The sequence below is a fragment of the Micropterus salmoides genome, unplaced genomic scaffold (genome assembly GCF_014851395.1).
Source record: "Micropterus salmoides isolate LMB-PRFRI ecotype aquatic unplaced genomic scaffold, ASM1485139v1 Ms_hic_scaffold_11, whole genome shotgun sequence".
NCBI lineage: Eukaryota > Metazoa > Chordata > Actinopteri > Centrarchiformes > Centrarchidae > Micropterus > Micropterus salmoides.
Window position 1 is genome coordinate 1864769 of NW_024040152.1, and position 13081 is coordinate 1877849.

The window sequence follows — 13081 nt, forward strand, 5'->3', positions numbered from 1 at the left end:
TGCATGTTCATTGTTTTTGTAATAATGTCTTTTATTTATTAACACAAGAACACACTGTAAATGGTTTGACACTCATATCCGGCACTAATGGATGCAAATTTCTTTCTCAACCAAAAGCAGAAGTTGCTCATTTTAAGGCAGCGAGTGAAAGACTCAGCTGAACAGAGGAAACACGCAGTTCTCAACAAGCAGACGATGCTCTGAGGTTTGACGGTGGTTATTCTGTGTACAAGTCAATTAGAACTTAACAGAAGGACTGTAGCGATGGCGGAAGAGGTCAACTACGCTTCAGTTGTATTCAAAAAAAAGAAGCATTCCCCACCTAAAGGTAAGTTCAGTTTTTTTTTATCCATTTTTGTACATTTACATATTATTATTATATTTTAAATCAAAAGATTTCTTAAAACCCCTAACGTCATTGATATGGATCAGATACTGTATCCTATTCACACATCAGTCTGCCTGGGCCCCCACACGGCCCAGCTGGCAGTTCTCAGTTGTTGTAATCTGCTGCTCCAAAACATGTATTAGTCATATACACGTTGGATATAAACATTTGGGTTTTAGTTTGCTTTTTCTTCCTTTTTTTGCAGAGTAAGCTCAATTTTGCACAAAATTTAGACACGGCGAAAATTTATGGGTTTCGCGCATGGGCGTAGCAAAATGGCTCGCTAGCGCCCCCTACAGAGCAGCCCCCAGACTAAGTTTCACCTACGTGTACGAAATTTCTGTGGTACATGTATCATCTCTAGACGCACAAAAAAGCCTCTTGGAGCCATTGCCTAAACCCAACAGGAAGTCGGCCATTTTGGATTTAATGGTAATTTTTGGCGATTGACACACTTTGTACTTCAAATTAGTACTACGGTGCCCATGGCTTTTAGTACTACAAATTCCTCCTAATGTATTAATCCAATCGACTTCAAATTGGGCGGCACAGTGTGTGGTGGTTAGCACTGTCGCCTCACAGCAAGAAGGTTGTGGGTTCAAACCCCGGTTGCCCCGGCCTTTAGCATGTTCTCCCCGTGTCTGCATGGGTTCTCTCCGGGTGCTCCGGCTTCCTCCCACCACATGCAGTCTAGGTTAATTGGTGACCCTAAATTGTCCTTAGGCGTGAGTGGTTGTTTGTCTATGTGTGGCCCTGTGATGGACTGGCGACCTGTCAGCTGGGATTGGCTCCAGCCCCCCGCGATAAGCGGTTGACGATGGATGGGACTTCAAATTGTTGCTTTGCAGTCTAAACACATTGACGATTAAAAGTTGTACAAACGGTTATTACCAGTCGACCAGTTTACCTGTGGCGTGGCGTCCAAAATTGATGATTCGCCATGAAACAGGAAGTTGTTGTAACATCAGTGTACATGCTCACATCTGCACCAAACTTTACGTGCTTGATAACAGTCCCACCCGAACACATCTACATGTTCAGTATAGTGCGAAGTGAAATAAAGTGCCACAAAGGGGACACAGGAAGTGATGATTAACATGTTTGTGCAGAGTCCGAAGCGCCTTACACCTCGACGCGCTACACGTGCGAGGGCCCACCCACCCTGCTTGCAGCTTTAATTTGAAAATGTTTCCATAAAATGTAGTTTCCCCTTTCATGATCCGCTAACTGTGAGAGAACTGGATCATCTTGGCCTTTAGCTGCCCTGTGAGGATACACTTCAGGGAAAAACACAGAATTACTTTTTATTCTAAAAGAAGATACTGGGACAATCACAATAATTAAAAAAAATCTAATAAACCTATAAAATCCTTTAACCATTTTACAGTAGTTAACTGTGTTCTTCAACCTTTCAGCTAAAGAGGAGGAGGAACCTGTGTACAATGAAGTGAGGGTGCCAAGCAAAAGAACTGAAGACACTGCTGACACAAACGGTAAGTTGTAAAAGAAAATGTACACAACATTCAGTATTACTGAGAATATTTCTAGTTATACTACTATTACTTCTACAAATACTACCTCTACTTTATTGTTGTTACAACCATTAAAAATGAACTAAAAGGGGAGTCATGAGTAGGACTCAGCCTGTGAAAACCGTAGGAGCTTTATCAACAGCTGTGGTTGACTGTGGTGAACTGTTCTCTATAAATGTTAACTGTTTAGAATGATTGTCTCATCTGCATTGAGAAATTTGCTTTAACATTTTAATCCTTTCAATAACTGTAATCCACTGGACTGTCCCTAAACTCAGTTGTTGTAATCTGCTGCTGCAAAACATGTATTAGTCATATACACGTTGGATATAAACATTTGGGTTTTAGTTTGCTTTTGTTTAGGAATTGTTTTTTCTTGCTTTCTTTTTTCTGCAGAGTAAGCTTAATTTTGGGAGCCTAAACATACTCGGAAACTCACCAAACTTTGCACAAAATTCAGGCGTGGCAAAAAAGCCTCTTGGAGCCATTGCCTAACATTTAATGGTAATTTTTGGCGATTTACACACTTTGTACTTTAACGAGTTCCTCCTAGGGAATTAATCCCGTCGACTTCAAATTTTTGCTGTGCAGTCTAAACCCACTGACCATTAAAAGTTGTACAAACCAAAAATCAATTATTACTTCAGTATGCTCACATCTGCATCAGATTTTACATGTATAATAAGAGTCCCGCCCTGAACAAATCTATATGCCAATATTCACTCAAAATCATAGCGCCACCTGCTAGCAACAGGTACTGTACTACTCCTAGCAGGTTGGACATATCAACTTCAGAACGGTCCCAGAAAACCCTTAACACATTGATGAAGCCATGTTGTAAATCTTGTGAGTTTGCAGTTAACCGCGTGGCGGCAAAGTCTTCGCCATGACACAGAAAGTTGTTGTAACTTTACTGTACAAGCTCAGATCTCTACCAAATTTTACACGTTTATTAAGAATCCCGCCCTGAACACATGTACATGCCGACATTCACCCACAGCCATAGCGCCACCTGCTGGCAACAGGAAGTGACTTTCAACGAAGCAGCCCCTGCCGCATGTTTGACCTACATGTATGATATGATGTATACCCAACAGGAAGTCAGCCATTTTGAATTTTATGGTTATTTTTGTTTTTTTTTTGTTTTTACACGCACTCACTCCATACTTTAACTGCTAAAGAATTAGTCCGACAATATAAAAGCCTCAGAAACTTCAATTTAAACAAAGGTGCTTCAGCCAGGCTAAAAAACAACAACAAAAGTGATCAGAATTGCTGCAATAAACAGAAAAGCAGAGTGAGCAACAACAAACACAAATGTTGCTGAGGCAGGGACATTGTTGAGGGTTGATGACACCCCATGACAGGCTCTAGAGGTTTCTGGCAAGAAATACAAGTTGATCTACATTTTCTGGCTTCAAAGATGCTCTTTTTCGCATGAAAACTTGTGGCCTGAATGCACAAGTAATGTTTTGCCAGTTGGCTTACTCTGGGCAAGTTCTTTTGATAGACTTTCCACCAATCCAGAGGATTTGTGTCATTGTCAGCACCTGGAGACAAAAGGTAGTTGCCGAGCTCCCTCTCAACTGCCTGCTGTGGACTCAAGCCTTCTGTGTTGGAAGTGGTGGGCCTGTTTGAAAAAAAGCTAGCCAGAGACCTCTTTGTTTTCTTGGCTGGTGGCCCTGCTGCAGAAGCATCTCCAATGGCTTCTTCTCTGGACTCTTCTTCTCTTACCACAACAGCTCTCTCTCCCTTCAGCATCTCCAACACAGCCCTCTCTCTGATGTACTCTCTATTCTCCTCCTGAGTGTACTGAAGCTTGAATCTTGGGTCAACGAGGCATGCCATGTCAAGTAGATCATCCATGGCGGGATCCTTGTGCTTCTCGTTGAGGTATCCCATCACTGTTGTCCTGGTCCTGGTTCGCTCTGTGTCATCCTCTGCTTCCTTCAAGATGGAGGTGTTGAAGAGATGCTTCAATGGTTTTAAGAATGACACACTGACACACTGACACAGGACTCACCGGACAAGGCATCAGTGAATTCGAGGAGTGGGCTTAGAGCTGCATCTATAGACTCTAAAACGTCCACATCTTGCCACATAGGAACCAGTGATCTGATCTTCTTGTCCTTTGAGAGGACCTCTGTGATGGCCCTTTTCTGCTCTAGAACCCACTTCACCATTTATTGTCGGGATCCCCATCTTGTTGGTGTTTCACTGATGAGCTTATGCTTTGGCAAGTGAAACTCCTCCTGAGCAGCTGCAAGGTCCCGTTTCTTTTTCCAAGATTAAGAGAAAGCAGCCAGCACCTTTTACAGACCCCAACTGCTCTGTCTACTCGCTTGTCTTGGTTAACTTTCTCTGTAAACACATGAGAAAAAATATTGCAATATACAATCCTCATTTGTATTTATATTTTAACAAGAAAAATAATTGATTTATTTTATGCTTAGAGAAAAATCACAATTCTCCTGCTTAAGTATTTTTAATTGATTACATCTGATTTCACAAGAAGAGAGAATGGCTGTATGTATTATCCATGCAATTATGAAGGCCTAAATGAAAGCCTATAAAATGACCTAATCAAAATTGTAGGCCAACTAAGTACTAAGTGATGGTACAATATCTCACAAAAGTGAGTACCCCCCTCACATTTTTGTAAATACAGCTTCAAATCAAATGCACAGTATAACACATGCTTAATTACATCCTTATTAAATGGCATTTAACAGCTGCATAAATGCATAAATTGCACATAATAAAATTGTGAATATAAAAAAAAATGTAAAAATACAAAGAATAGTCGCTTTGGCTAAACATGTTAGATAAATTAATGTAATATAATAAAAATATCAAACATACAGGCACTGCTGTAAGCTTCGTTTAGGTTAGGCCTGTTGTGTGAGGCATATTGCCTACTTGTTACTGAAATGATTTTAGTGATAAATCCTCATACCATAAACAAAATAAGTTAACATAACACTCAAATGTATTTTAACTGTGTATAAATTACCAATAGCGGAGTTTAGTTGGTGCCTGAAGCATTGTAGTCTTGTTCATGTGTTCAACTCAGCGGCTTTGACGCTATTGGTCCCGCTATCTGTGGTGATGCAGACCTCGTGGTCTTCGCTGAGTCCCCAGGACGCGAGCGCAGCCGTAAGTCCGGCTGCAATAGCTTCGCCCGTGTGCTCCTCAGGAAAGTCTGGAGGCAAAAGCTGACGAGCTTCCAATCTTGGTCAATAAAGTGAACTGTCAGGCTCAAGTATGCTTCTGAGCTTCAGAATTCAACACTGACTTCTTCTCCACCCTTTCTCTAACTACACCATAAAGTGCAGGTATGGTTGTGTGTGAAAAATATTTCCAGTTGGGGAGCTCATCATTTTCCTGAAGCCCACGTTTTCCACCATGTCTTTAGCCAAGAAATTTGTAACGGTCTCAGTTAACGTCTTCATGGCGTTTTGGGTGCTTGTCATAAGGCATGACTGCGGCCACCTGTGTTTGCTGCATGGGTTTCTCTTTTGACACAGCTGGGGGTTTGGGTGATTTTTCAGGGACAGGTTGGCTTAAACGTTTATGGTGCTTCATCTTCTGACTGTAGAATATTCTATTGAGTGGAAATGCTTCAGATGGTGGAACAGGTTTGATGTGTTCCCGCTGCTAGTTGGCACGACTCTCCGACACATTTTGCAGCATACAGAAACTTGAAGTTTATCAGATCTTAGATTGCTGAACCACTTGGAAGCTTGTTCAGTCACTTTTGTATTGCGCTCATGGGCACTCATTTTGTAGCTAAAACTCACCGCGTTGGAGCTTAGCCTAGCCTAGCACTAATTTTTCATTCTAAAAGAAGATACTGGGACAATCACAATAATAAAAAAAAATCTAATAAACCTATAAAAGCCTTTAACCATTTTACAGTAGTTAACCATGGGATTGTGTTCTTCAACCTTTCAGCTAAAGAGGAGGAGGAACCTGTGTACCATGAAGTGACGGTGCCAAGCAAAAGAACTGAAGACACTGCTGACACAAACGGTAAGTTGTAAAAGAAAATGTACACAACATTCAGTATTACTGCAACTGAGAATATTTCTAGTTATACTACTATTACTTCTACAAATACTACCTCTACTTTATTGTTATTACAACCATTAAAAAGTAGTCAGCCTGTGAAAACAGTAGAAGCATTATCAACAACCTGATGATGCCTTCAGTTTTAACTTGGAGGCTGTAAATTTATTACAAAGCCTTACAAGCTCGGGGTGTGGAGGTTAAAAAGATGTTGCCGTTTCTCAGGCAGAGAAACTCTGGTGAAAAGATGCCATCATCTTGAACTACCGGAAGTGTATGATCAAGTATTTTTGAGTTTAAGCCATATTAGGGAATTTATAAGTTTTTCTAATCTGCATTGTTCCAAGACGACTGCTGAACGAGTGCTTTACCTGCAACATTTATTTTACAACCACTAAAACTACAGAAATTCTGCTGTTACAACTACAACCAATTACTGCTTCTAATGCTACCACTACTTTTAGCACATAGTACTTTTGGCAAATAGCACTTTTCTTAAAGAAAGTCCATCATAAATCAAGGTACCCATGGGAATATTGAAATATGTTTTGCTGCCTGTAATCATTCCTCCGGTTTGTACTGACCATTTAGAGAGTCCTTTGTAATGTGCTTCGAATGTAAGTGATGGGAGACTAAATGTACAGTCTTTGTTCTGTGTAGGAATGTATTCCCAAGTTTATCTGAAGCTAATATGAGCCTTTCCCCCCGCGAACCTGTACGCAGGATAAGCGGTTGACGATGGATGGATGGAATATGAGCCTTTAATTAAAGCCATATAATTATATCTGTTGTTCAGTCTCAGCAGGACTTTTGCCAGACAAGAGCACAGACAGCAGAGGTCGCTGCTATCAGCAGGTGGCTTGTTGTTTGGGGATTCTTTGTGTCATTTTGCTGCTGGGCTTCATATCAGTCTGTGTCTGCAGTAAGTATGCAAAACAGGTAGTCTATGCAGTACCTCAGACTTAGACATGAGACACACCTTGAAGAACAATGACACAGATTTTCTCCATAACCATTAATATAACCATAACCAGAATATCTATTAGCAGGTTGTTTTACCTTTAGATTTCTGCCTCTATTCTAAATCTGTTACGAACAAAGTTAATTTCTGGACACAATAATCAATGTAGAAATGCATGCAGACAGTAAATAAGTACTAAGACTGCACTTGTTTATGTGATTTTTATTTTCAACAATGTGCAACCATTGATATTATTTTGCCCATTGTAATGTACAGTGTAGCATCTCAGAAAGCGTCAGGCCAAACACTAAAGCAGTCTGCTCTTGGGTTTGTCAGTATCAAGGACAACTTTTGAAAAACAAAATTTAAAGAGTCATAATAACATAGGATACCCTTATATGGTATAATCAATTAGACATATCTTCAATATACAAAACAGAAGCCACAAGTCAAAGTGAACTTTATTTTCAATTCTACCATGTACATGTTCACAGAGGATTGAAATTGTTTCTCTCATGAACCACGATGAATATAAGACAAAAACAATAATTTAAAAGTCAAACAGTAATTAGCAAATCATTCACAGTTAAACAAGTTATTTACAACACAGCAGAGAAAGGATGGTGACAGCATTAGTGGAAAATATATATGTATGCATAAAAGGAATTAAAGGATGAGTCAGATCATATTCTATATTTTTCTTATTGTCAGACCAAACCAACACTGAATTGATCCTACAAACAAGTTGATCTGTGTGTCATAGCCTCATATTTCCTTGTTGTGCCATGGAGCACCAAAGTTTTCTATAAACTATTAAAACTTCTTTTACAACAACAAACACAGGCACTGTTGATATTGTGTATTGTGTTGATATTGTCAGTTCCACACACACCGTCCTGCTAGCCACAAATCAGCAGCTAAAATGTACCCAACAAATAAACTATTCAGTATTGGATTAATTTTTACTTAAAATGACAGTGCCTAGCTGGCTATGTCAGATATTTAAGGCAGTAGCAGCCAAAGGGCTTGAGTCAGAAAACATTCATTGTTTGTTTTAGTCTTTTCAGGAGATTTGTTGATCTGATAATTTTAAGGAACATAATAAGAGCGTACAACTACAGTAGTCTAGAAAACCTGAAGTAAAAGAAAGCTTCCAAAAATGGGAAAATGACACTGACAACATTGTCTTATTACTATCACTTAAGCAGCTTTTTTCCTATTTGCAGTTGCTACAATAAGTAATCAAAGTGAGAAGGAGCTGAAAGAAAACCAAACAGCTCTACTGGCTCTCAATCACAACCTGACACAAGACTTTAAAAGCAACATCACAAAGCTGTCTGCAGAAAACCAGAACCTGATATCACAAAACACCAAGCTGTCTGCAGAAAACCAGAACCTGATATCACAAAACACCAAGCTGTCTGCAGAAAACCAGAACCTGACATCACAAAACGCCAAGCTGACTGCAGAAAACCAGAACCTGACATCACAAAACACCAAGCTGTCTGCAGAAAACCAGAACCTGACATCACAAAACCAGCAGCTGGAGACACAGAGGAGGATGGAGAATGAGCTCAACGTTAGTCGAGCTCAGTGGAGCATTGATACTTTCTGCCCAAAACCAAAAAACCAAAGTATGTTCAGATCCCATTAATAAGATTAAAAATAACCAACAATAATATTAACAATATCACAATGCAGTAATGCTGTTTATTGGTTTGTCTCTGTTGTTTCAGACAGAACATGTAAAGCTTGTCAGGATGGCTGGTTACACTCCCAGTCCAGCTGCTATGTGATTCATAACCCTGATGTTTCTGGTCAGAAAACCTGGGAAGAAGCTCGAGAAAACTGCAGAGGAAAGAGTTCAGATTTGGCTGTTATAGTTGATGAAACGGAGAAGGTAAACTGTGAACATTTTTATGACAGACTGTAAGAAATGAATATGTATTTTCTGAGGGTCTGAACACACTGAGTCTGTAGGACACCATGTGTTAATTTAAGTATAGTGTTTAAAAACTGTCTCTCTGTTGTCAGACATTCATCAGTAAAAACAGTTGGGGCAGTTCAGGAACCAAGGGATACTGGATTGGCCTGAGAGCTGAAGATGAGAAATGGAAGTGGGTCAATGGAAATGTTCCGGAATAGTAAGAGACACATTCATAAACATTTTGAAGCATAAAATCTATCAGCCTGCATCTAAACATCATGTTCTTCCCTCAGCTCCTGGATACAACAACCTGCTACCAACAGTCAGTGTGTAATTTCTGTCCAGAAAGAAGGATGGAAATCAGTGAGCTGTGGTGCCAGAAACTTCTGGATCTGCAAAAAGAAGGCTTTATCTGTTTAAACACTGCAGTCATACTTGAGAAGGTTACTGGGTACAAATGTTATTAATGTTTTGATATATTTATATTTGTTATAGAAATAGTTGCATATATAAGGCGGCACGGTGGTGCAGTGGTTAGCACTGGTTCAAACCCCGGTTTCCCCGGCCTTTCTGTGTGGAGTTTGCATGTTCTCCCCGTGTCTGCGTGGGTTCTGTCCGGGTGCTCCGGCTTCCTCCCTCCATCCAAAGACATGCAGGCTAGGTTGACTGGTTGCCCTAAATTGTCCTATTTATTCAAACTGAATTCTTTTTTAAACCTGGTTGTTAATTTGCTGTGTGTATCTAATGTATATGTACATTTAGAAACTGGATAATATTGGTACTGTGACTACTGACACCAGCATTTAGGAAAATACAGCCACTGACCTAAAGAGGTACTAAACTGTTAATTATTAATAACTTTGAACGTGCTTGTCTTCTGCTTTGTTAGAGATGCAGTGCTTATGATTTGTGAATCAGCAGGTTCATGAAAGTGATCAACAGACTGCTCAGTTTCCTGTTTCCTGTCACATTTTACATTGTTGCCACTAATTGGCCAATTGGCTGCAGCACTTGTTCTTAAGAGAATGTTCCAGGGTCTGTTTGTTATTTGTATTCTGATGTGTACATACTTGTAAAGGGGACAGTTAAGTGTTAAGTGAGTGATCTCTGCTATTTATCAACCTCTGCTGGAAAGCAGCGGGACTGCATGGTGTATCAAGTCCATTCCTGTAGTAGCGCTGACTGATTCCAGATTTCAGTCTTTGTATCACATAATTCCACTCCTGTGAAATTACAGATATATGTACAGCCACACAATTTGACAGCGTGCTGAAGGGACCTGGTGCACAATTTCCCAGCTACTAAGTCTTATTTTCTTCATCTATGAATGTCAAGTGACTAATTATTTATTCAATGAAATATCAAAAGTCAGTGAAAAATGTTCATCAGTTTCCCAAAGAGAATCTTCAAAATGACGTTTCATCTGACCAACCGTCCAAAACCCAAAGATATTTTGTTTACTTTGATATAAAAAGAGAAAAGGAAGCAAATTATCATGCTGGAGAAACTGGAATCAGAAATCTGAGACAAGAGGGTAAAAGTGAGACAGTAAATACATCAAACACACATTTGGAACTGTACATTTTTACACACAGACAAAACAAACAGAATATCTGACCCAATTTCCTTTCAGTTTCACTTTAGGTCTGTGCTCATATGAACTGCTAAATAAGTGAGAGAGAGTGTGTGTGTGTGTTTACACTCACAGATTTGACGGTCTGTTTGATGTAGTCCTTCCTGCTGGTCAGGTTTTGGTCTGGGTAAAACACAGGAAGGAAAAGTTATTTTCCATTAGACAAAAGAAAGAATTACTCACAAGGATGTGTCATACGTTCCTACGAAATATTATCTGGGAGATGTGCTTTAGCTACACAGAGCCTCATCTGATGAACTGTAAAAGGCTCACTGTTTAATCTGGTGGCCTCTCATAGACAAACATCTTGACTGTTTTTTTTGTTTCATGATTGTTTCTTCTTTTCATGTATCAAAATAACTTTAATCTGAATGAAAAAACAGCAGATCAGCAATCAGTTAATTAATAGCAGTCGTTATGCTGATGCTTGTAGGATCCTACTGCATAAACCATATTTATTGCTACATTGTGATTGAGAATGCAGTTGAGTCAAGGGTCATTTCATTTAGGTCATTTTGTTTTGTTTGAGCCATGCAGTTTTTGTCCATCATGGTTATTTGTATTATGCTGTATAGACCAGCCTGCTGTCATCTTAATATGTTAGATATGAAGCAGCAGCTTCAGATGGCCTTAGAACATAACAAATGACAATAAACAACCTTTAATTGTTCTGGTTTCTTGGCATTCTTAAATCAAGAAGTTGTACAAGTGGTGTTACTCTTAAAATAAGGCAAAGAATCTTGTTGCTCCGCTGGCTTTTATTGTAAAACATTTTTATACCCTGGTTCATTCTAGCTAAAAATTAGCTGGAAAATCTAAAAAAGTTAGTCGTACTTTCTAAAATTTGATTTTTTTTCCAATGGAAAACATGCTTGACAAGATTAATTTTCTTTTTGGACAAAAAAACAAGACGTATTTCCTTGATACAAGACTTTTTTACTTTCTTGAAATTCCTTTTTTGCAGTCTATCAGGTAAAGTTATGTAGCCTATAATTTTAACTTAAGTTAAATAGGTTACAGCTGTGTTGCCATGGTTACTCTCATTAGAGCACCTGCCCTTTACTCTCCGAGCGCTGTCTTGGTGGGTGTTTTGTAGGCTGATCAGTGGTGCAGCGGATAAGACACATGCCTTTGGTGTGAGAGACCTGGGTTTGAATCCACTGTGAGACACCAATGTGTCCCAGAGTAAGGACTTTCAAATTAATAATAATGTTTTAAAAAACACTTTAATGTGTGATAAAATAATTGTTGGCGTTAATTAATAATGCGTTAACGTGCCCAGCCCTAGTTAAAATAAAACATTTTGGGGGGAAAATACACCGGGTGTGTATGTGTGGCCGAACCATTTGGTACAAGACGCTCGGTACACCGCCAGTTGTTGTCTAACAGCTTCAGCATGCTAGCCGGCTAAACCTGGTTAAGCCAGGTGCACATTAATCTTAACAGATTCCTCTCAGGACTTAGCAAAGTCAAACCCATCCCAAAGGGCAGATAAGGGACCCCGCACTGAATGCCCAAACTCGAAATCGTCAGGGTTGAAACCCGTATACTCCCAGATCACCTCTTTAGCTGCCAGCAAGAGCCAGGGCAGTCCCTCCTCCCAGTCCTTCCCCATCTCCATACCATATGCACACAGACTTCAACGTTTGATGGAATCGTTCAACCGTCCCCTGGTTCTGTGCATGATAGGCTGCTTTACAGTTATACTTAACCCCCAACTGCTGCTGGATCTGTTTGAACAAATGGGAAGTCAAGTTAGAACACTGGCCAATCAGAATTACATGTAGGGTCCCAAAAGTAAAGATAAACTGAGTTAAAGCCCTGACTACTTGCTGCAATAGAACGTAGGGGAAATGCAACAGGATAACCTGTAGCTTAACACTGTACATGCAGTTATTGCCATCTATATCTCATCCTACACCATCGTCCGAACACTCTAAAGAAAACCCAGTTCCAGATCTGATCAGCTGTGTGACTCAAATCACCAAACTCACAGACTTATTAGCCGGATAATATTAAAACTCAACGCACCACTATGCATAAACAGTTACAACCGCTGACTTACTTATGCTGTTTTCTGTCCAAAAATAGCCCTGTTGTTTACAAAAACGCTCCCATGATGCCATCTTGGTATTGCGCGATACCTCTGAGCTCTCTTTAAGTTTGGTTTCGGCAGAAACTGCAGCAGAGGAAAAGTGTTGCTGTGGAACAGACGGTCTTTATGGTCGTCTGGTGACTGACCTGTAGGAGTTTTACATCCAATATCAAACGATTCATCAGCTCAAGACGAAGAGATAGTTCTGTTCTCAAGCTGTGGGCCTGTAAAACACGGGGGTGCTTTTGGAATATTGATCAATATTCACTGTTTTTATCAATATTTCAATGTTTTGGAAGCTTCATGTTATTTGGAATGTGGTTGTATGGAGAGAAATAGTGCTTTGAAGAAAATCCCCAATAAAACGGAACATATAAAAAGTAAATATGGTCAAAACATGGACATTCGCCTGGTATATTTTTGAAAAATTGTGTAATAACTGTATATTAGTTTATTTTCATCAAATGTACAGTTACA

General features: G+C 39.6%; 1 protein-coding gene across 3 annotated transcripts; it reads left to right on the forward strand.

Moving 5' to 3' along the window:
* The first annotated feature begins 162 nt into the window (after positions 1-162).
* LOC119896926 (C-type lectin domain family 4 member G-like) lies at positions 163-11187 on the forward strand. 3 transcript variants are annotated; one of them, XM_038710361.1, is made up of 8 exons: positions 163-328; positions 1804-1881; positions 5875-5952; positions 6785-6910; positions 8176-8583; positions 8686-8849; positions 8984-9093; positions 9170-11187. In XM_038710361.1, the coding sequence occupies exons 1-8, from the start codon at positions 265-267 to the stop codon at positions 9294-9296; spliced, it is 1155 nt and encodes a 384-aa protein (XP_038566289.1). In that variant the 5' UTR covers positions 163-264; the 3' UTR covers positions 9297-11187. The 3 variants fall into 3 exon arrangements, with proteins under 3 accessions (XP_038566289.1, XP_038566290.1, XP_038566291.1); XM_038710362.1 differs by having other exon boundaries at positions 8984-9066; XM_038710363.1 differs by lacking the exon at positions 5875-5952.
* Positions 11188-13081: the final 1894 nt, after the last annotated feature.

What these genes read in the sequence shown, in the direction of transcription:
- LOC119896926 (XM_038710361.1), top strand. Translation starts at nt 265, where the DNA reads ATGGCGGAAGAGGTCAACTACGCTTCAGTTGTATTCAAAAAAAAGAAG. An exon ending in TAGTTGATGAAACGGAGAAG is followed by an intron (nt 8,850 to 8,983) that starts GTAAACTGTGAA and finishes CTCTGTTGTCAG; the next exon opens with ACATTCATCAGTAAAAACAG. An exon ending in AATGGAAATGTTCCGGAATA is followed by an intron (nt 9,094 to 9,169) that starts GTAAGAGACACA and finishes TTCTTCCCTCAG; the next exon opens with CTCCTGGATACAACAACCTG.